General features: G+C 43.4%; 7 protein-coding genes across 7 annotated transcripts; 4 read left to right on the top strand and 3 right to left on the bottom strand.

Annotated features, from left to right (window-relative positions):
• Window positions 1-129: 129 nt before the first annotated feature.
• BPH1 (LALA0S11e03444g1_1) lies at window positions 130-6,453 on the top strand (the record flags this gene model as incomplete). Its single annotated transcript, XM_022775245.1, has 1 exon — window positions 130-6,453. One exon carries the CDS (start codon window positions 130-132, stop codon window positions 6,451-6,453), a length of 6,324 nt encoding a protein of 2,107 aa, XP_022630615.1.
• Window positions 6,454-6,563: 110 nt separating this feature from the next.
• CDC6 (LALA0S11e03422g1_1) lies at window positions 6,564-8,150 on the bottom strand (the record flags this gene model as incomplete). The annotated part of the gene is made up of 1 exon (XM_022775243.1): window positions 6,564-8,150. One exon carries the CDS (start codon window positions 8,148-8,150, stop codon window positions 6,564-6,566), a length of 1,587 nt encoding a protein of 528 aa, XP_022630614.1.
• A 2,699-nt stretch (window positions 8,151-10,849) lies between these two features.
• On the top strand, window positions 10,850-14,743 carry SNT1 (LALA0S11e03400g1_1; the record flags this gene model as incomplete). The annotated part of the gene is made up of 1 exon (XM_022775242.1): window positions 10,850-14,743. The coding sequence occupies one exon, from the start codon at window positions 10,850-10,852 to the stop codon at window positions 14,741-14,743; it is 3,894 nt and encodes a 1,297-aa protein (XP_022630613.1).
• Window positions 14,744-15,397: 654 nt separating this feature from the next.
• On the top strand, window positions 15,398-16,426 carry LALA0_S11e03378g (LALA0S11e03378g1_1; the record flags this gene model as incomplete). The annotated part of the gene is made up of 1 exon (XM_022775241.1): window positions 15,398-16,426. One exon carries the CDS (start codon window positions 15,398-15,400, stop codon window positions 16,424-16,426), a length of 1,029 nt encoding a protein of 342 aa, XP_022630612.1.
• Window positions 16,427-16,561: 135 nt separating this feature from the next.
• Window positions 16,562-17,692, bottom strand: RRP43 (LALA0S11e03356g1_1; the record flags this gene model as incomplete). Its single annotated transcript, XM_022775240.1, has 1 exon — window positions 16,562-17,692. The coding sequence occupies one exon, from the start codon at window positions 17,690-17,692 to the stop codon at window positions 16,562-16,564; it is 1,131 nt and encodes a 376-aa protein (XP_022630611.1).
• Window positions 17,693-18,786: 1,094 nt separating this feature from the next.
• RBK1 (LALA0S11e03334g1_1) lies at window positions 18,787-19,800 on the top strand (the record flags this gene model as incomplete). Its single annotated transcript, XM_022775239.1, has 1 exon — window positions 18,787-19,800. One exon carries the CDS (start codon window positions 18,787-18,789, stop codon window positions 19,798-19,800), a length of 1,014 nt encoding a protein of 337 aa, XP_022630610.1.
• Window positions 19,801-19,926: 126 nt separating this feature from the next.
• UBP12 (LALA0S11e03312g1_1) lies at window positions 19,927-23,319 on the bottom strand (the record flags this gene model as incomplete). The annotated part of the gene is made up of 1 exon (XM_022775238.1): window positions 19,927-23,319. One exon carries the CDS (start codon window positions 23,317-23,319, stop codon window positions 19,927-19,929), a length of 3,393 nt encoding a protein of 1,130 aa, XP_022630609.1.
• Between the last annotated feature and the right edge of the window lie 415 nt (window positions 23,320-23,734).

Here is a 23,734-nt window from a genome sequence, read left to right as displayed (position 1 = left end):
TCATTCTTGACGGATTCATCTTATATTAGAGTTTTAGCCGGTGCTTAATCTCTGCCTTAATGTTGCAAACGTCTATGCAGACGGAGGTGATCCAGCGCCCTAGCGTATCCAATAGCCTGTAGATACATGATGGCTGTTCCCGGGAACGCTTATACGGTTCTCATGTCTGAGGTGCTAGACCTTCAGTTCGAGGATTCTTGGGACGGAGAGTCTACTGAAACGCTTTTAAGTGATGCATTGTGGGGGATACTCAGTGGCTGTCAGGATAAACTGGGGACCCTTAGCCACGCTTTGGTGTCAGAATATGTATTCGACCAACTGACGGCGATTTTTGTTAATCTCGGTGAAGGTGAGGATAATTTAGTCATCGATGACCCAGATAAATGGAGCACCCTTTTCAGTTTGGACATGCTAGAGTCAAGCTTCGAAGTCGTTGGTTTCGCACATATTTTGCTGCATCTCTCATACCTCTCACTCATAAACGCTCAGAAAATTAGCCAGATCCCGAACCTGAAAAATAACCTTTGGAGTATTCTGACATTAAAGCTCAAAGCTCCAGAGGTGGCAATTCATGCCATAAGTGAACTTTATACACAGGTGTTGGCTGTTGATTGCAACCCTATGGACTTAAAGAAACTGTATGGTGAAGTGGAAAAGGGTTCAAGAACGGCGCTTCAAATCCTGAATACGTTAGGCAACACCATGTCAGATTTCAGTAGCCAAAGTCTACTTTTTTTTGATAATGCATACAAAACTTTCGAAATAGATTCCTATACACATCAACTGTGTTTGCAACTCTGGACAATATTCCATCGCGTAACTTCAAATCGAATTTTTTCGCTCAACAACAATCTCTTCGTCGAGATACGTGAGTCCATCTTGTGCATATCGGATGATGAATTTGTACTTGCGGTATTCGAAACTTTTGAGTTCAATACGGATGTCCTGTACAACATCTCACTGAATATAAACGGAGATACGTTCACCCTTTATGTCGACGGAGTTCTAATTGAAAGTATATCGATTCCACAAACCCCCTCCTCTGAACGCAGCATAAAGAAATTGGAGCTGGGATCCATGATATGCTCGTTCAAGGTTTTCAAGTTCTGGGTATGGTCTGAACCTCTTCTTGAAACAGGCATCAAATTAACTAATCGCTTACCATTTTGGGAGCCTGGAAACACGATTAATGGCACCGGTGGCCGAAAAAAAGTTTCAGAGGAAGTGGATGTGAGTCTGTTACTGGAAATCTGCGCATCTATCGAGACTCCGGGATTGACGATGGGTGTCTGCGCACATCACGCAGAGCAATTGAGGAATACAAAGTTGATCGTTCGCTTTGTCCCTTCAGAGGTAATAGACGAGTCTTGGGAGTCAAACACTGAAAGCTGTACCTTGATCATGGACAAGGAGAGTTCTAGTCATGTTGGCAAAGTCTTGTGCTATAGGTGCTCTTCTCTACTTTCATGCTTCGAGACAATATGTGTCTTCGATCATGTTCTGAGCGTACTTCAGTGTTCTAGGAACCTTGACGATTTGTACGAATACATGGAACATTGGCTAGCTCTGATGCAATGTACCGAGCTCCGGAAATTTTTTGAAGATCAGATAGGCTACGAGTTCTTGAGTCTATTTATCGATTCCGAGGTTTTGTTAAAACTGAATACAAGCCTCTCACTTCCCTTCATGAATCTTTTTCTAAAGTATTGTGGGTGGGATACTAATTGCTCGGCGGACTCGTTAGTGAAAAATAGGGAGGCATGTACTGCACTGCTACTAAATTTTGGCTGGTGGGTAGGAGAGAATGCCCTATCCGCAGAATGTTTCTCTATCGAGATTCTGCGCTTTTTGTTTTTCCAGCTCCATGAAGCGCTGGAAAGTTCCAATTTTGCGGAATTCAATTATAAGCAACTCGCGAACTTACAGCTTTTGAATAGATTAACGAAATTTCTTGACGATTTCTGCTCGGACTCGCGGCGGATTGAAATTGTCGAGTGCATTCGCAATGAGATCACAGATATTTTGAAACTTATCATAAAGAAATCTTCAAAAATTGAAGTTATATCTTTATTTAACTTCATCTACTTTGAGGTCAAGAAGAGGTCAGAGCGGAGTGCGTCTTTGGTTTTGGGCTCATTGAACAGCGCCCTAGGTGAAATGCTGTTTGCTGAAGATCAGGAATTATCTAACAGTCTGACTGAAAGTTTTCCTGTCAAGCTCATGTTGATGATAATCGATGCTGCTCATTCTATGGCTGTGATATCCAGTGGCCTGAGCATGTTGATAAAATTCCTTGAGTCAGCTGTCACCTCGCACTCAAGATTTGTGAGAAACAACGGCTTCCGAATTTTGTATGGTATCATCAAGGAAACCGATTACCAAAACTATGAGCGACTCATTAACATTCTATTGCGACCTGATCTCGCCGCAGATGATTTGAAACTGTTCATGGAATTGTCCATAGCAGATCAAAATGGCCAACCTGCTCGCAAAAGTGATGTTCGTTCAGATAATCATTGCCTTATCGTGGACCTACTAGAGTGGGCAGTTCTAAATGACGTCAAAGCGTATCCGCTAGATATGGATGAAATGATTTGTCGTTATTTGAGCAGTGCTATAGCTTTACAGGGGGATTTGCCTGGGTGGGTTTTATTCGACGCTCGGCAATCATTGTATCTTGGAAAGCTACTAGGTCTTTTGATGACGGTCCGGAAGCCTCAAAATGCAAACACATACGTTTGCGCATCTAAAGGTTTGACAACCATATTAACCAACTCATTGCTGCACCACCTATCATTCTCGAGCCCTAAGAAGTTTCGCGATCAAATATCTCATTTATTGAAGGAAAGGGGAAACAAAACAAACCGTCATTATGTGGAACAATTTTATTGGATTTCGCCTTTCGAAAGTGTGCTCGGGCAGCTTGAAACATTCATACCGTCATTTACGGAACTGTTCGAACAGAGTGATCATTTTCCGTCAAATCTTCTTCAGCTGCTAGACACGTTCACGAACAGCTCTGTCTTCTTTGAACTACCAGTTGGCCACTATCTCAAGACTCACGCAATTGCGACAACATGTCTTGAAAGGTCGGCTCATCAATCAACAACGAACAGAAAATGCAGCGCTTCAAAAGAAACTCTCCACAAGATAGTATACAAAACTAGCGTTGCCTTTTTCAGCAGTATTGAAACCTACGATCCTAATACGGCATCATCGAGTTTGACTAGGTTCATTGATGTTACTCTGCTTCAACAGTCTGCTTTGTTTCGGGCCGAGGACAAAGATGCTACCGCTGACCTGGAGGCCGTGTCTTTTCTTTTTAGCGCGCTTGCCTGGTCCTTGACAATCCCAGCACTACAAAACTCTCAAACAGCAGTACTTAACTGTTTGCGTATAATAGTGATGCACCATGAAGGTCTTCTTGGTATCATTTCGAATATCATTGACCGTGCCAGGAAAGAAAAGGTGCTCAAAATTCTACTTTTCTCTTTGTCGGCAAGTGATGAGGATCTCCTTCAGTGTCTAAGATCCGAAGAGGCGAGGGCAGCATTTGAAGCATACGGTAAGAAACACATGAAAGGATTGGACGGAAGTAGCTCTACTAAGTACAGCGCGGAACGAAGGCTTGCAACGAAAATCCTTTTGCTAAAGCAGAGAGAGGAAGCCCTAGAGAGGCGCTTGGCGGAACTCGACAGCATGTACAAAAATTTTTGTCGTGATGGTCAGAGGATGAGTGGAACGGTTCTAGCTGCGGAGGAGAGAAGAAGACTTTATATGCTTAATGACGCAGAAGACGAATTGGTTGTGTTTCGCCAGCGATTAGAGGAATTCAGAAGAAGAACTCATAGTAGGCGTAGGATCCAGATCCCAAAAACAATTAAAGGACAATGGTCACTTGATCCTATGGAAGATTCTAATAGAATGAGAAAACGACTCATTCCAAATTATCCTGGCCAGAACGCACAAGTGTCATTTCTATTTCAAGACAAGAAACAGGCTAAGTCAGCTCCAGACGACCCACCTGCCGGCCAAAATAGTGAACGCAAGGCTAGCAGTACAATGTCTTTCGAGATTATCAAAGAATTGGATATGCTCAACCTCGAAACAGACAATAGCCACGATAGAAATAGAAAGGTACTAAAAATGCTCCAGAAGGGAGACGCTATCAAACGCATCTGGAACTGTAGCAATGTTGTTGGATTAAGTGTCACTGAAGGAGTTTTGATTCTGGGAGCAAATTATTTGTATTTCATTTCTGGCTATTTTTACTCAGGAAGTGAATCAAAAGTCATTGACCTGTGCGATGCTACTTCTACAGAACGGGATCCTGCAGTTAAAATGATTTCTGGTTCTAGAGAGGAAGACAAGGCTTTGAAAAAGGAGCACAAAATAGAATGCTGGAAGTTACCTGAGGTGGCTTTTATACTGAAAAGGCCCTTTTTATTACGAGATTCAGCAATTGAAATATCGTTTGATGACGGGAAGAGCAGTTTTTACACTTTTCGCAACAACGGATGGCGTAATGACGCTTACGACTGGTTGCATAGGAAAGGAAGAGAACTTAAGAATAAGACAATATTGTCGGATGCTTACAACGAACTTGCAATGAAGAGTGATAATATCAATATCAAAAATGGTCTTTCTGAGTACACGCTGTCAGATAAGGTCGCCAACGTATTTTCGTATGGCAATAGCTCGTCCCCTTCTTTTAAAGCCTTAAAACTTTGGCAATCGGGCCAGATATCCAACTTCTACTATCTGATATTGTTGAATACCCTTGCGGGACGGACGTTCAATGATATTACCCAGTACCCAGTTTTTCCATGGATCATAGCAGACTACCACAGCGATGAGCTCGATTTAACAAGTCCAAAAACTTTCAGGGATCTATCGAAGCCTATGGGAGCACAGTCAGAGCGCAGGAAGGAACAGTTCATTGAGCGTTTTGATGCGTTGAGAGATTTGGGGGACGGAGAGCGCCCGTTTCATTATGGTACTCATTATTCTTCGGCGATGATCGTTTCTTCTTATATGATGCGCATACCACCTTTTGTTGACTCGTATCTCTTACTACAGGACGGTAAATTCGGCCATGCAGATAGGCTCTTTAATTCAATTGAGCGAACGTGGAGCTCAGCTTCCCAAGAAAACACCACTGATGTGAGAGAATTAATCCCCGAGTTTTTTTATCTACCTGAATTTCTTGAAAATGTTAACGCATACAATTTTGGTGTTTTGCAAAATGGAGACAGAGTAGACAATGTTCTTTTACCACCATGGGCCAAAAATGATCCGAAGCTGTTTGTTGCTAAAAACAGGGAAGCACTGGAGAGTCCTTATGTTTCTCAACGGCTTCATCTTTGGATTGACCTTATTTTCGGCTTTAAGCAAACGGGTGAGGCTGCCGTCGAGGCAGTCAATGTCTTTAACAGATTAAGTTATCCAGGAGCTGTCAATCTAGACAAAATTGATAACGAAAATGAGCGTGTGGCTGTGACTGGTATCATTCATAATTTTGGTCAAAGCCCATTGCGAGTTTTTGACCAGTCGCACCCAAAGAAGCTCCTTCAGCAACTCCCATTACCTTCTATAACCTGTGTTTTCAGCGACTTAGCTGAAACGCCACACGTTCGATACATTTGTGATGAAAATTACTCGGTGCCCCATGAGCAATTGGGAGCTTCTGATAGCTCAGAAAACACTGCTGTGAGTTTCATAGGTTGCTCTATTTACGTTGATGGAGTGGAATTTTTGAATGCTCATCACTGTAAGATTACGTGTCTGAAAAGGTTGAAAGGCAGGCAACTATGTACTGCAGACGAATTAGGTCTCATCAAACTTTGGGAATGGACTAAAGAGGGCACTGCTACAACCCTAGCCGAGATAAAACGACTAGACGCACATCTCTGCTCGATCAGGGAGCTAAAATTTTCCAGTCAATATAATATGTTACTTTCCTTGGACTTTGAGGGCAACCTATATTCATGGGACACTCTCACTCTTCAGGTACTCCGATGCTATTCTGAGAAGGTCGTTCTTTCCGCCGTAAGTGAAACGACAGCCACAGTTCTGTTTCTTGACGGTTTAGACATGATTACAATTTGCAATCTCAATGGGTCAGTATACGTCGAACGGAAGTTTGATACGACTATTAGTGCTGCGAGCTTTCTCAGGGTCGAAGACGAAAATCAAAGTCTCCATTCGCACCAAGACGAAGTAGATTTGATCGGGTTAGGCTTCACCAACGGGGAGATCAAAATCATGAGTTTGAGACAAGGGCAAGGCAATGCAGCATGGCAGCTACAAGAAGTGAAAGGTTTATCAACCGGTGTAAGAAAACCAGTGACGAGTCTATACATTGGAATCGAGGGGCTTCAGGCACTGAACACCGGCGTGACAAGGTGCCAAATTCGAGCCAAGAACAGCGAACAATCATTTGTATGGATCTAGGACGAAAAAGATCATATCATACAACTGTCATCCTCCAAGAATTCAGGGAGTGAAAGTATGCATTGTGATTTAGCTAAGTACACTTATTGTCGACATCTTAAAGGTGTCATCTATAGGTAAGCCTTCAATGACGGCATTTTGCTAATCTCGTCAGTGAACTCTTTTTTATCAACATTGGATCTGATGAATCTAACAATGTGTCTGGTCCTGCCTTGCGATTTCCCTTGAGCTATATTCACTACCCCACAGGACTCCAAAGCGTTGCAAATCTCTAAAAATTCTTTCCGTTCCAGCGGAGAAATGGTGTCTTTCTGATGCAGTAGTCTTGCATAATATTCGTACGCGTCGTCCAGCGAGGTTTGCGTTTGAAAGATGTCAGATCTTTCGCGATGTACCAAAGAGCAAAGTACCAGTCGTTGCTGCATGTTGAGCTTGGTTATGCGCGATTTGGTTGAGAAATTATTGTGAAGTGTTGCAAAGACCTTGGCAACATGGGCTAAGGTGACCTTGACAGCATCGCTTTTCAGACCGCTTGGGTTCCTCAATTTGAAGGACTCCAGCTCTAAAATCTCAACGCTTGATCTGAGAATATCAAAAAGCTTTCTGAGGTCACCAGTGTTACCAGAACACTTTTTTGCAGCAAATTTGATGGCAATAGGTTGTATGATAGTATCTGTATCCAAAGTCTTAAGTTTTTCCATCACAATTTCTGACATCTGCTCCGCGGTATAGGGTGCGAAAGAGACTGTCCGGGGTACCAATTCTTGCCTGAGGTTGAGCCTTGAGAGAAAGCGATCCTTCATATCCAGACTATTGGCTATGCCTATTAGAACAAATTTCAGAAACGGCAGTTTAGCCATCAAGAAAAGATCAAATATGTGTTTTGTGGCATTAGTGTCCTGTAAACTCGATGTCACCAGTTTGTCCATCTCATCAAGAATAACGACAAATGTGGTTTGAGTATGCTTTTTCATGAATTGCTGCAGGTCATCAGCATTGCGGACCATCATAGTCGGTTGTTTGGCGAACGAGTGGTAGATCTTCGCGAAAATGGATTCGGCATTATTGATGGCGATACAGTTGATGGAAACCACAGCTACTGATTGATAGTTGTTTTCATCTGCTTTGAAAAAAGAGGTGTTGAGAAGTTCTGGATCGTGTTGCAAACGCGGCTGCTCCAAAACCAGCGTTGGAAACTTTTCGCGTATTATGAGGTCCACTTGTGCAGTTTTACCAGTTCCTGGAGGTCCTGTGACGTAGAGAGAATCTCCATGTCCAGAACTTATCGAACTGGTCAAAAATTGCATAATCTGTGTAAATTGCGCATTTCTCGTTGGAAGACAACCTTCGAAACCAATGTGTGAGAGTTTCGAGCACCTTTGGAGCACTGCTTTGGTACGGGAATATACTGAACCTGCCGTTGTTCCAGGTACATTTTTTTTGAATGCAAGCTTCACGGGCGAGCCAGGCGGTGTAAGCAGTCCGCAATCATTGGTAGCCCGCTTCTTAGCAATATGACTGTTTAGTTCTTCATCCTGATTTTGATCCTCACAGATTTCAAAGGCTAGCCTTTTTCTCCCCAAACCAAGTATTCCATTTTCATATTCTGCGGTTGCAGCTGTGGTGGTTTTGGCAGTCGAGATCATTGCGTGATTGATTAGACCAGAACACTTGGAGACTTTCGTAACTAGATTCATGAATCAATCTTGAGGAGGGTCCTTTTATATCGAAGTGAAGCCATCACATTTTTAGGTTTTACTTCAGTTTTACGCGACGCGTTTTTTTTCCTTTAGGCATCGGTGTTTTTTTTCACGCGTCTTGCCCTAACGTGTCATTAACGTTTACGCGTCAAAGCACCTGACACGAGATGAGGCTAGACTTGAGACGCGTCAAAAGAGGTTAGAGGAAGGTATAGTGACATGATGTTGTTAATACAACGATCCCAGGGCAGTCAGAGTTGGCCCGGTGACATGGAAGTAGTCCCTGCCTCGTTTCCTTGGCGTTTTTCCCGGCAAAAAATTGGTTTCACTGTAGACGAAGAGAAAAGGGATTGATTTGCAGATCTTGAGGGTTCGTCTTAGCGCGGGAAACCGTTTTTAGTTGTAGACGGACGGTGGGAACTATTGGTTTCTTCTTAGTGGGACCACATCTTTTGGAAAAGTTCAAGGCTGATAGAAAAGCCATGGTAGCTCAGTGTATTTGATGGTGTGACTGATCATGGTGTGACGGTATGTCTTCAGAACTGAGTTTTTGTGTTGATGGAAACAACACCAGGTCAGACTTGAAGGCCCAAAGATTCTTTTTGTCCTGGAAGTATTCGGGTACTGTTGAGATTCGTATGCCGGTGAGAGTGGGGAAAGCCGAATACTGGAATGAAGATTTTTTTGTTGCATATTGGAGCAAGGGGCTTTATGAGGAGTTCAGAAGGGTCTGTAGTGACTCAACATTGCAGCTGAAGGGATTGAAAGGGGGACTTTCTGCTGCATCTCTGTTCTCTTCAATCTACCGCATGACGTCTTGAAATCTCGAGGACTTCTCGCTCAATATGACAGTTATATGGTTGAACCATGAGGCCAGGGTATAGTGCTTACAACACCGGGCTTTCAGGATGGATGTTGACCACAAGTGAAATGTACAGTGTTCCTCCGTGTTGCTCCGTGTTACTCGTTCATTTGAGAAATTAAAATGACATCGAGTAATCACTCCGTACTATAATGTCATCGTTTTAGATTTTGAGCTGTAAGAATACGAAGTGACGAAGGGCGCATTACTAAAGGTTTTATGGTAAAGCTGTGCATTTTACCGTCTCGTAGTGCAATTGTTTGAATTACAAGTACGGCGGAATTGGTTGAAAGTTGAAAAACATGCACAAATTGTGAATTGCGCAAGTCGAAGAAACTGCAACTTTTCAGAATTTTTGAACGACGCTTGGGAGCAAGTAGTAGACTTGAGCCTGCTACGGTCTTCTGTATCCACTAAGAAGGAGAGTGTTAACCAAATAGTGAAACTAGTCACGTGATACAAAGAACAGACGACGGCGTAATGACAAAGTGACAATTATCTACCTGCATCACTGTCATTGGCCATTGAAAGGATTCAGCGAGGTTCAATGGATAGGATCTCCATCATTACATCACAACGGTAACAGCGGTTGAATGTTCACCTGAACGGTGCTTCACACTTGTTCTTAAATAAGAAAATGTTCACCTCACTGACATTTCACTCACCGTCGTGAAGTTTTGTTCCACCGTGCAAAACGTTTCGGGTGCTGGCTTACATCGCGATCGGATAGTTTGAAGCAGAACGAAGCAAGAGTCTACGTAATGATAACCACATATGCATGGAGAATGTTTTTTTTCTTTCAATAGATTTTGGCCCTTCACGAGAGTTACAACAAAGAAAGCCTTGTTACATCAACTGGTATACTTAAAGCCAAGACACAACGAATGGAATCTTCACTTCAAAGAATATCAAAGTACCAACGGTTCAATATTCGCTGGATCGCCCTTGTTAATCGTATCCGTATCTTGGATATGGGGACTCTAGCACGTGACAATATTTTTCTCTCAATTTCCTTGTCGTCTACTCTCCCCAGAGAACGATAATGAACACACAGTATGGGCAAAAAAACTCGTACAAACTCGCACACGGACGATAAGAGCCTGGAACTGCTCCTACCAACCACTTCAATGTACGATTTATTCGTTCCTGGACAATTTTACTGTCCTTTCCGTTTCTGAAGCTCCTATAAAATGAAAACCCTATTGTGGTACTATATCACTATATACGAAACACTACACAGCAGCAGTTTCAAAGGACGTTTAAGCCTTGCGATCTATACATGGTGAACCCTGATTGAAGCGAGAACCGCTGCTTAATGTTCATTCTCCAGTTCAATATTTCACGGGTCACTTGTCGGTGAGAACCCAAGAAAGGATCCCAAACAAACTAAAGGGATATATACCGCGATGAAAGATAACCAAATACCATCACTATGAATTAGCTTCTTCCTACTAACCCAAGGCTCAACGTCTGGACTTTTCTCCTGGATCAAAATGACATTGTAATCGATGAGACTGATCACGTTACCAACAATCACCAATGACGAGGAGGCGATTTTGGTAATTAGTCTCAAAATATTAACTTCCAAAATATCCAAACCCAATACATCATCAATTCAGCATCGACAATTACTCCAGTTAAGACAGCATAAGCAGGGCTTTTAGACCAATATACCATCCAGATAGTCCAAGAGCCATATTTTGAACGCTAGCTGCCCCTTTTTCCCCCAAGTTTTCAGCGCATATTTAGGTTTTTGTTGCACGTTTGCCGTGGCATCTAATAGTCCGATCGACAAATCCAAGAGGTAGACAGCCAAGTCACACTTGTCGTTGAAATGGGGCCACCAGGTCCGTCTCACCGGCTAGGGGACAAAAAACCGTACCATTCGGGCCCAAGGTATGCGTCTTATCGTCGTCCATCACCCGCGATGGGCAGTGCTTCAAACTCCACACATAGTCCAGTTGCTGAACCTCACACTGCAGCAGCTGCGACCAATTTAGAGCATACTTCGGCACCCGTTTCGAAACCCAGACCTTCTAGGTACAACCCTAGCGTCTCAAGCCGACCATACTCATCATCGTACAGCAGCAGCGTCAGCAATAATGGAAATCCACGCTCTGGCAGCCGCTATAGCTCTGATTTTAGTCCTTTGTATCAAAATCACGCACGAGGCTCTAGCTCCCACGATTCAAGGCGATTTTCAACTGGATTTCCAAATTATCAGCACCAGAATCCTTCATCAACTTCCGTTAGTCGTTACAACTCCAGCCATTACCAAACACAACCTGCTCACAAACAAAGCTATCACAATTACTATACGCCAGCGCCATTCAGTCGACCCCGACCCTCATCTGTATCTGATGGCAACGAAATTGTCAGCCATGGATATTCAGCACGGGGATCTACAAAATGGCGGGATTCATATCCTTCCGACTACCGTGAAGAACACCTTTCAAGTTCTCCAGCCCAAAGTGCACCACACCCTTTCGACAAGGCTCAGTCCCATGGCTCCAGTCGATACGAAAATAATCTGCAACCGTACTCCCATCGATATACTCCGTACAAGAATGAGCGAGATACCGACTCAACAAATAAGCCGCCTTCGATATCGTATGAAAACGAACACTCGCTAGGGTCAAGTCTAATTAATTCTGTTCCCCAAACTACTCGTGAGACAGAAGCAATGGTTACAACTGCTCATGGGCGAATTGATCTTGAGAAACAAAAGAAGGTAGAACATAAGCTCGAAGATGAGGATGGGATATGTGGCCTCAAACCTGCTGGCATTTCCGAGTACGATTTGGATTCAAGAAGGGAAAAAGTGACACTTGAAAAGCCTGCCAATGGCCCAGTTGGTGTTGTAGAGCACGATAAAGCAGAGATTGAGCCGCCATCCCCAATCACACAACCATTAAAGAGGGATCCTTCGCTCCTTCAGGACAGTGAACCGAAGATTTCGATTTCAGCTGCAAGCTTATCGCCTCCGAAACAGAGTGAAGAAACTTTTTCAGTCACGGCTGCTAGCCTATCGTCTACAGGACAGAATGAAGAGGAAAAACTACCATCAACTGCTTTTCTGCCGTCAACTGATGTAAAAAATAAACCAAAGGAAGAGACTGGTTTGGCGCGAAATGCTCCTGGCTGTATCTTTCCCATGAACGAGATTCAAGACAAATTGTGGAAAATAAAAAATCACAAGGTGAATACTTCAGTTCGTGCTCAAAAGTATCGATTCAAAAAACCGATTGTTTCCTTGCAAGAGTACCCTTTCATATCCCAGAATATTGTCGTACATGAGCAGGCAGTCAAGCCAGCGCTACTCGAGGTCCTTGGTAGGTTCAAACGTCAAGAAACTCTAAAGCGCCTTCAGCTGAAAAAGACTTTTTTAGATCTGGATCACAAGTGGTCGAAGACATGCCGAGACCTGGAAGACCTAAGCAAAGAGATCAAAGAAGAAGAAAGTGAAAGCTCCGTCCCTGCTGACCAGTCGAATGAAATTCAAGAGTACAATAATGTCGAGGAGAGAAATCAACAGAAGCGTGCTGTGAGTAGGCGACGCAATCGTGGAGATTTTGTTGATGACAACGAAATGGAAAATGTTCTTTTACAAATCGATCCTGATTACAAACACCATCAGCTCGCGGCTGCAATTCCCTCAATGATCCTCGATCCCGTTCAAAAGAGAGTTATCAAGTTCAAAGATGTCAATAATCTTGTTACAAACAAAGACGAATGGGCAGCAAGGGTGAACAAAGACGCTGTCGATAATTTTACAAACGAGGAGCATGAGCTATTTGTGGAAGCGTACTTAACTTACCCGAAGAGATTTGGAAAAATTTCGCAGAACATGGGAGGTCTTCGGCAGCCCGAAGAATGTGTTTTGCATTATTATAGAACTAAGAAGGAAACCAATTACAAGCAGCTTCTTATTGATAGGAACAAAAAGCGTAAAGTTAATGCTGGTCGCAGGCGTAAGGAAAAAGAGAAGGAGCGCGATACAATTAGAACCGATAACAATGGAAATATTCTCACTGATTCTAATGGTTACAATGAATCTGAAAAGGATAAGACTATCGACGAAACTGAAGACGATGAGGTGAGCCAACCCATGAAACACAGACAGGTAGATGAAGATGCTGAAGCAGAGGAATCTACCTCACAAACGCCAACTTCCGCGGTTATTGCTGCTGTTAATGGAGTAGATACAACGACTGTCGATTTGCGAAACGAAAAGGAGGAAGAAACTGAGGCCGAAACGGATAGTGCAGTGGACACAATAACTGCAGCAGTATCTAAAAAGAAGGGTGGAATCGAGAGTCAAGAAGAATCTATCTCTGATGTGAAGGCGATGGATAACTCCGCCAAGCGGAAAATAGAGGACTTGGATGAGGTAGATAATGATCTTACAGATCTCAACCCAATCGCGTCTGCAGCTGTCTTTGAATCGAAAGAGCATGGTGTTATCGAGGAATCATCATCTTCCAAGAACGAAGACCACGAGAAGGCTCAACAATCTAAGAAAAGAGCGAGAAGTAGTGATGGTTTTCACAAGTCAAGTTATTGGAGTGTCAAGGAGACTAACATGTTTCCTGGGCTGCTCAAAGAGTTTGGCACTCAGTGGGCTTTGATTTCTGAAAAATTGGGGACCAAATCCACCACTATGGTTCGCAACTACTTCCAGCGAAATGCAGAACAGATGGGTTGGCAGTCTCTTGCTGAAGGACCTAACGCGATCCAGAACTCTGGTAGGGAAGAAGAATCGCAGGACGGTGCGACTGTCCCCGAGAGACACCAAAACGGTATGCCATCCCAGCAGACGCCATCTGTCTCCATTTTCAATCAGTCCAGCAGGGATGCGTCCACACCAATGCAAATACCGATGCTAACGACCATGGATACGTTTTCTCAACAATCGACGCCGCATGGCTTACCACCACCCAGATTGCCTTCCATTCAACTTCACACCCAACATTCCGGCGCTGATGCAAGAAAGAATTTGACAGGACCCGCAGTTGCAGATTCATGTACCACTCCTTCTGTTCACTTTGCGCCTTCGCCATCATTGCCTACATCTGGTGTTCACAGCAACAATCATTCTTCTGGCCCATCATCTTCAACATCTTCTCAACAGGGGGCCGGAAGCAGAAGATCTTCCATTAAAAGTCTGCTCAATAACGAAACTTCAGATGTTCAACAATCTCACCAACCACTTCTTAATTCTGTTGAGCTGCCTTCGGTCAACACTTCGAACACTAAGATTATCGTTCAAGAATTGCCACCTGCAAATGACGTGCCTATGGTTCAGGACCCGACTCAATCTTGCAGAAATCCAGGGTCGATATCGTCGATACTGAACAGCGCTCCACCACCTCAGATCGAAGCTACTCAAGGGTTTCAAGGTATCCAAGGTCTTCAGGGTCTTCAGGGTCTTCAAGGCCTTCAAGGTCCTCAAGGGCCACCAAGGGTAGCAATCAGCCAATTTCCTAAACCGGCGCTGGATTTGCACTCTGGAATGAAACCAATTTTGCCTCCTGTGCCTATGCACTCTCCACATGGCCTTGGACCAATGACCCCGTCTTCGAGAGAACTCTTCACCAAAAGAGGGCCGGAGTTTAACTTTGCCAGCGACCCACTTGCTGCACTTGCTGCCGTGGCTTCAGCTCCGGAAGTCCTGACTTCCTTCATACCGCCGGACGGTAGAGGTAGCCAACATTCCCCATCTGGCTGAATATTCCCAAATTACCTTATCTAGTAAAGATAGTTTAGCGATATAATTTTTGATTTTGAAATGAATACGCTGTCAAGAGGGAAAGCAGTATCACCTCTGGTTATCATGCTCCATGTCTAGAATGGCTGTTTCTCTGAAGCTGGTAGTTGTTCAATATCACTTCGTACTTAAATGTCGTATTTTGTTGATAAGTTCCTGCGTTAATGACAGTAATACAGCTGACACTGCACAGACCGAATACTTCAATACAAACAGCAATCATTGAGAAACAAAAATAGGAGGTATCCAGTCAACCACTGAGTTCCATTGTCTAGTCCTGTTCTTTGCCTTGAAAATGCGTATGGTCGATTTTTTGGAGAGTTTTGCTGAGATTAAAGACAAAGTCATGACAGAAAAAGATCAAACAAAAAAAGCAGACACCAGGAAATATCACATCAAATAATCACCACTGTTCTGGTACCTTCAAATACTCTAGGAGTGCTCCAAGAAATTGGACTAAGCTCTTTCATCGTTTTGGTATTTACTGACATACGTATATAACGACCTGGTAAGTTTCGCGATGTTTCCATAATTTTTTAGTGGACTGACTTGTTAACGTTTTACCGTAAATACGCTTCTTCAAGCCAGAAACCTAGTCTGTGTGGCCTCATTGAGATGAATTCCCTTCTTCAAGAACAATCACACGCTTTGCTCGAGAAGTATCCGTGTCTCAGGGAGTTTCAACCCTCTCTGGAAAGGCCATTTTTCAACATTTCGTTGTGGGACAATTTCGACAAACTGGCCTCGAGAGTGAGCCAGGGACACTTTATTCCCAGTAAATTCGAGTTTGTGCCTGGCAAACTTCCCTTGAGTGAACTCCCACAAGTTTTGGCCGCTATAACCACGTATTATGTTGTGATTTTTGGCGGAAGATACATCTTGAAAGGCTCAGAACCTTTCAAGCTTAACGCTTGGTTCCAGTTGCACAACTTATTCTTGACTTTGCTGTCGCTAACAATTTTGCTTTTGATGGTCGAGCAATTGGTTCCACTTATTGCGTACCATGGGCTGTACTACGCGATTTGCAATGCAGGTGCATGGACCCAGCCTTTGGTAACATTATACTACATGAACTATATCACCAAATTCATCGAATTTATTGACACGGTATTTTTGGTTTTGAAACACAAGCAATTGCGGTTCTTGCACACCTACCATCACGGTGCAACCGCCTTATTGTGCTACACCCAGCTGGTTGGTACAACTTCCATATCTTGGGTGGTAATTGCGCTCAACTTGTGGGTCCATGTGGTCATGTATTGGTATTACTTTCTGGCTGCAAGAGGCATCAGAGTCTGGTGGAAAGAATGGGTCACCAGATTCCAAATTTTGCAATTCATCTTAGACATCGGATTTATTTACTTCGCGGTCTATCAAAAGTTTGCGCATCTATATGCTCCAAACTTACCTCACTGTGGTGACTGTGTGGGATCTACCACCGCTACCTTTTCCGGATGTGCCATCATTTCTTCCTATTTGTTTTTGTTTGTGGCATTCTACATTGAAGTTTACAGACGCAGAGGTACCAAAAAGTCCAGAATTGTGAAGCGTGTACGTGGTGGTGTTGCTGCCAAGGTTAACGAATACGTTAGCGTTGACTTTAAAAAGACGACTACTCCATCTCCTTCCCCCGCCCGCAAGTAGAAACGTTCTTCGCATCGTCGAATGATATTGGCTCGAGCTTGCTTCAGGTGAATTGAAGATGTTTCTTTGTAACTACTGTTTATTATTTGGTGTCATACTTTAACGTATTGAAAAACGATTCTGCAGTATGCTGTCTCAACACTTGGCCTTCAAATCCAAGGCTCGAAGTTTTGCCAACTTGATGGATTGCTGTATCATCTCTATAGTAATTTTCGAAGTACCGCCCACAGCTCTGAAATGTTTTATGTTCCCATCAGCATTCGTGACCACCGAGATTGTAGAGCTTACAGAAGCTTCCTCAGATTCTCCTTGTACATCAGCAAGTAATACGGAACCCGGTACGTCCTCTTGCATGTCATCATCGTCCTTTGGTAACTGAGCTTCCGGATCTATTTCAAGAACGCCAAAATTTGACGCAAATGCTTTGTTCGCCGCATCAAGACTCAATGGTAAATATTTGGTTGGATCACAAATGATTTCGAACGTCTCTCGAATCACAGCACTACGTCCTCTCATACTGATTGGAATTTTCAGGTCAGTTGTGCGTTCATCCACAAATGCCCTGGGAAGTTTGGTACTCGCCAAAGCGTAAAGTAATGAATTCCAGCACAGCTCGAACAAAGGTCCGTCTCGACTGAAAACTTGGATTTTGGCATAAAGTGTGTAGGACCATTTTCTTTTAGATCTAAACGGCGTGTCGACAGCATTGGAACTGTCTTCCTCGTCTGGATACACAACGCTGGATTCTCCCTCTGAGTTTGTAGACCTGATACCCACTGATACGTCAAGTGCTCTCTTGGGTATCAAACCAGAGTGCAAGATGCAGTTGTAAAGTCTCTGGGACAGAGTCATTTCTTCGTCTGTAGGAGCCCCGACCCGGCCTCTCTCGACCTCCACAACGGGATAGACACGGCCAAACTGTGACACCCGATTTGTGCGTTCAGATGGCTCTGAAAAGTCGTTATCTACCGACTTTGCAGGAACTACATCTTCCACTATTCCTCCAGTAATAGACGTTATGACCATGGTTTTCCCGCATTTGAGTACGTTGGAACCCAAAATATTGTTTCCAACCACATTAATACTGTCTTCAGACGCGCAAGACAATCTCCCGTCGCTGATCTCAACGTTTCTAAACTCTTCAAAAGCTCGCAAACTTGGTCGCAATCCCAACGACAAATGTCTTTGCATATACAAGTCTGGCGCAATTCTCGCCAGGACTTCAGGGTGAAAAGTCACTGGACGTAACTCGACAGGTTCAGACATCGTTACAAGTTGTAATACGTCAACAGAATGCTCCAGTTGTCGAACTAGTGACACTAATCGTTACATCGATCGAGCGATGAGCTTGAAATATATGGTTAATTGAGCTTGCATATGGATATCATTAGTAACGAGGTTAAGACTTTGAGATGGCCATAAACGTATCGTAAACATTATGAAGGAACGTTATTTTATGGAATTGGTATTTTGGATTCTTGTGTGAGAGATGACTCTTGTCTATCTTATGTATTTCTCCGTTCTCTCAGTTCTTTGGCCTTTGGATAGCATTTCTCAGCTTATGCGAGATAATATTTATAATTTGAGCGTGATTGCCAGAAAAGAGGTGGCTTGCTGCTCCAATATGGTGGAATTGCAGTGCTCATGGTCCTTTAATCGAGTCCTATCCTCATATAGAGAGCTGAAGTATCAAGAGCTCGATACTTTTGCCAAAGACCTGTTTTCGTGTCACACGCTTGGCAGATGATTTTGAACTGTAGCGGGACGTGTTGGTTCTTCCATTAGTCTCTTTTGTTAGTGTCCTCACGAATCATGAGGAATCAATCCGGCTCCAGATGCAAGCGATTCGAGTTCATGCATCAAAACTGGAAATACAAGAAGGAAATTGCAAGAAAGTAGAATCGCATGGCGAAACAAACATTCAGTTTCATATAACAAAAGAACTTGTCAATATCAGAGGTCTTGAATGATATGGTTCGTCACAGGTAATATAGAGCATCAACACTTAGGCCATCTTCTCTGCCCTGTCGCTTTGTTAATCTGTCGCTGTCTCCAAGTCACGTGCTCACATGCAGTTTTGGGACTTTCACCTGAAACTAGTTGCAATTCGCAAAGAAATTCACCAATAATTGCCGCATTCACTTGGTGAAGATAAGCAATGTGAAACTGTGACATGCTCTTCAGTACTTCATGTTGAAAAATTCACCAGCCGACTTCGTCATATAATGATTTCGTGACGCTACAGCCACGTGACGTCGCTAATCTCTCTCGAACAATGACGTAAAGATAAGTGAATAACGTCTAGTCAAGCACATTCAACTCCTCCAGGAATCACTATTTCTGTGAGCTGCTCAAGACCAATGGCTCTTATCTCAGTTTGCGGATCACTCAACTTCGATTTGGTGACCTTTACCGGGCGCGTACCCGAGGCTGGGGAGACGATCAGTGCTGGTAGGTTCGAAACTCACGCAGGAGGCAAAGGGCTAAACCAAACGGTAGCCATTCGAAGATTACTGAATGATAAAGATGAAGTGGATGTGGAAATGATAGGACATGTGGGTAACGACGCTTTTGGAGCTCAATTGAAAGATACCCTGACATCGAACGACATCGCTACAGATAAAGTAAGGGTTCTGGAAGATGGAACTAGCACTGGAGTAGCCACGATATTAGTGGAACAGAGAACGGGTCAAAACCGAATTCTCATATCAGAAGGAGCCAATGGTCACACAAAATATTCCGATTCTGAACTTGAAAAAATATTCCCACCTTTAACTAAACCCAGCGATATCCGTTTCGTGGTTTTTCAGAATGAAATTCCTGCAACCCTTGAGATAATGCGCTGGTTGGTCAAAAACAGGCCATCTTTTAAAATCGCTTATAATCCATCTCCATATAAAGAGGTCACCAGATCGGATTGGGCACTCGTGGATCTCCTAATAGTCAATGAAATTGAGGCCCTTCAGGTGTTACAGTCGGCATTGACTGAGAAAGAAGTTATCGGTCTTCAACAAGCCATACAGAAAGACTTGATTGGTGGGTACAAGCAAGTGACAGCGGAGCTTCGTTATTTGCTGAGCAAAAAGAACTCGATGGCCGCAATCGCTATCACGCTAGGCGAGAAAGGATGCGTATTCTGCTCCAATGAATTACCTGAGGTGCAGCACATATCAGCCTGCAGTGTTCCTCAAGTCATTGATACTACTGGGGCGGGAGACACATTTTTGGGTGGAGTCGTTTCGCAGCTATGTACATCCCATACTTTGCCTGAAGCTGTTCTTTTTGCAACAAGAGCCAGCTCTCTCAGTATTCAAAGGTCCGGTGCTGCAGAAAGCATTCCATTGTACCAAGAAATAAGGAAGTTGTATGAATGAATGCTAAATTTATTGACTTAGTCTCACACCAAGTGTTTCACGATTTACAAATTCGGCGACGAGGGCTCTTCAGGCTGAACTTCTCCTCCATCCGATGCATCAGAGTTCGTCGCTGACGAACTTAAACTATAAATTATTGGGTAATGCACTCGTGTAGTTCTTATGCAGTAATCTCAACTTTCTTCTGCCATCATTCTCGTCTGGACATGAATCCAAAGGTGAGCTACCAACTTCTAAACTTGCAACGCAGTGAGAGAGACCCTTACCAGTACCCAAACTTTGAAAATTGCCCACATCCTCCCTCACGTCCTCATTCTCGTCCTCATCAGATGGATTCTCCTGAAAGAACTCTGCCTGTTTCTCATTGAACTTGACGATTTTTAGGTTGTGCTCTTCGCGCCAAACAGATAGTTGCTCTTGTACTTTGAAGGTTTCATTAGTTGAGCCAATCGCTCGGCGCCGATAGAACAAAAGATATGCCGCTTCGGAAACTGATCGTTCGCAATCTGTCTCCGTCACTCGCGAATCATCAAAGTAATACCACTTGTTATCCTCCCAGTTTTTCGCATACGCTGTGTAATGACCACCACCGAGCCCTCCATAATGATTGTCGACAGCAATCAAGTCATATATATCACTTCCTTTGTCTTTTTCGCTTGCTAGGTGGGATGACATATCGAGACCTGTTATTGGGAAGGTTACTACATCAGCGATCTTGTCGCTGAATGAATCGCGATTTTCGAATCTTTTCAAATGCATTATCAGAACTTCAGGGGTTTCCCAAAGTTGAATTTGTTTGGTGGCCTGTCTGTGCTCTCTGCAGCGAGGACAGTACCAAGAATCTGCTGTTCCCAAAACTTCTGGCTTGGAGAAGAAGTTCAGACAGTCCTCAATCGTTATTTGCTTCCTGCTTTGCTTACTTCTTTCTTCTTGAGCGGCCTCTAGTTCTGAGTTTCTGAGTTCAGCGGGTCTGTCCCACGAGAACTCTGACTCGTTCGAAAATACTTTGTCCACCGCAGCACTTTCCCATTGGCATACTAATGCTTGTCCTGGCCCGACTAATATAGGCTGTGAGAAAGTTTCCTCATCAGCAGTTTCCTTATTCTCTTCTGACTTCTCTTCAACGGGTGCGGAATTACAATCATTGTCAACATCCATATCTGATTGACTTCCGTCCTCCACGTCATGTTTCGTAACATCTTCTTGCTGATTTATCGACAAGGAATAATCTTCAATTTCTTCTTTTTGATTGACCAGATTCTGATAATCGTATATGTCTTTCGTAACATTATTCATTAGCGTTGTTACATCAATGCTGGCGTTCAAATTGACTCGAGGACCTGGGGCACATAATTCTAAAGTATCGACCGAACTTAAACAGGAATCATTTTGTGTGAGGCCATTCAGGACCTTTATTGAGAAAAAGTCCTCGATTGGAATGCCCGGAAAAGCGGTTTCAATGTCCTTTCTGAAATTGGTGAAATCCACGTTCGGATACTTTTTCTTCAATAGTTCCGATGGCTCTGCTCTGGAATGTTCCGTGGCTGCTGGTGTTAGAAAGGCGGTAAAGTTTCCGCTCAAATTTGCATAGTGTTTCTTCAGCTGCTTTCTGATTGAACCGTAGCAGTTTAGATCGTCTTTTGATAAAGTGATAAAAAACGGATAGCCAAACAACTTTGGACTACGAAAACCTTCTTCAATTTTGGTGTTTAGAACAGGAACGATAACAGTATTTGGATTACGAGTTAGTTCGTAGAAGACAATCGTATCCCCCTCAGAGGCCAGGTCATTGATCGGAAGGTATTTTGAGTCAGAAGTTGCGGATTCGTAGTTATTGTAGAAGGCATGATTGAAAACTTCTGCGCCTACCAAGCTTTCGACTTTCAGATCCGCGGCTTTCGCAACATAGCGCTTAAGGTCCTGATAGTTTGAACCTTTGGCTAGTTCAACCTCAATCACACAAGGCGGCGAGTTTTGAGGAAATAGTAGCACTTTGCTGTTCCAGAAACTCTCAACGGGGAGAGGGAGTGTCAAGTCACTGAAGGGATCAAATGTAACGGATACTATTTGACAAACCGGACAAGTAAGGGTGGATTTATACAATCCGGCGAAAAGGTCATTGATAACCGAATCATTTCTTAACTTGTGCTTTTCCTTAGTTGCATTGGCTAGACGACTTATTGTCTTTGCATCGTTGACGTCATCATCCAAGGAAAGCTCTGGTTTTTCAACAAACGGTTTGTTCACAATCCTGTTCAAGTCCTCGTGCAACCCATCTAACAGAAATGCTAAGAATTCCTGCGAGTCTTGTTGTAGGTACCCGGAAAACATTGAATTATGGTGTCCTAACGTAGATTTGAATGCTCGTGGTAGAAATGTGGAAAGGTTTGGATGCTGTTCGTCAAATAGTGATTTTATCAATGAAGCGAAATTTCTGGCTATCTGGCCACCGTAACCTAATGGATTACTCGTATTTATTTCATGCTCAACGTTTCCATATAGGAAATAATCCCTCAGTTCAGGGATATGAACGAGGCATTGAAGTGCTGAGTTCATGTAGCAACTGTTCCCCAGGTTTGAGAGACCTACTGTTCCGCTTGGAGGGCGAAGCTTATTGTGATAGTAGTAATTTGATGGCCAGTGCTCTCCCGAGTCGAAGAGCTTAAATTCCGCAACAAGGTCTAGAACAGGAGTGTTCAAGTCTCGGACAGATTCATCGAAGGACTCAGGGCGAAGTCTCTGTTTTAGCGGAAGTTTAGCGAACGCCAAAGGATCCAAAAGATAACATTGTGACAGCTGCGAGCCTTGACCAAGGTGTTGGGAAGCTTGAGCCTGCCAAATTCTGAACCGATGTGTTCTTAGGTCGAGATCAGATTCGTGATCTTCCAGCACCTTGAGACACTTTTGTATGGCTTTTCTTAAAGTGCTCAATTTAGAAATAGTGAAAAACAGCGGTTTGGTGATACTACCCGAAAACCTTGTTGCCGAATTTTGTTTCAATAGATGTATTCTAACGTAGCAGCGATCGTACTCAGGAGCGAGCTGACCATTTTCATCCTTGACTAACACTGTTTTTAAAGGCTTAGAGCCGGCAGAAAGTCCATACCACTCCCGAAGCTTTTCAAAAATACTCTGCGGCACTGAAAGGTACGGATTTGAGTTGTAGTCGGCCAAAACGAAGTTTTCATAATCGCGACAAATAGTGCTGGTATTCAGCGGACCCAAAGCGGATTTTTCGGTATTTACAGGATCCAGGAATTCGTCAAACCATAAAGAAGGTATTACATATACAGGATCACCTTCTTTGGCCTCTTTTTTGGATTCTTCGTATATCTTAGAGAGACTTTCCCGTTGGTCGGCTAAAGTCATGCTTTCATTTTCATCAACTTCGACGACACTACCATCAGTCTCTGGCCTGCTATCCTGGTTTGCACTCATATGAGTTGAGTCGATCTCCTTACGGTCCATGTGCTCTTCCTCAAACTCTGTCCCTCTAGATCGTGCCAATTCGCCATCCATTAGTTTCCCGCCTTATACTTGCTGAATTTGGCCGTTTTCGGTCTCAAAAAAAGGGTAGAAAACAGGATATTAAGGCTCTAGAGCAGAGAAAGCTTTTCTCGTCCCACCTAAGGTGCTTATCGTTTCGGCGGTACTTGTTTGTTGTGTTATTTCACAGTCAGAAAGCTAAGTTATCCATCATGTTGAGTAAGTAAAACCAATATGTACATATCATACTATACGGATAGTTAAAGGTCACGTGAACTCACTTACACAGGCCAACTATTCAGAGCATTCTCCTAGCTATAAGATGTTCCTTTGAGGGTATAGGTACCAGGCACTGTCTCAAAATTAGGCTTAGTTATTGGTGCCATTTACTTCATTTTTTCTCTATGCCTCGCAACCTTTTTTTTGTTATTACACACTTTCTCTTTTG

The sequence above is a fragment of the Lachancea lanzarotensis genome, scaffold LALA0S11 (genome assembly GCF_000938715.1).
Source record: "Lachancea lanzarotensis genome assembly LALA0, scaffold LALA0S11, whole genome shotgun sequence".
In the NCBI taxonomy this organism is placed as follows: Eukaryota; Fungi; Ascomycota; class Saccharomycetes; order Saccharomycetales; family Saccharomycetaceae; genus Lachancea; species Lachancea lanzarotensis.
This window is presented reverse-complemented; position numbering and strand designations above follow the sequence as displayed.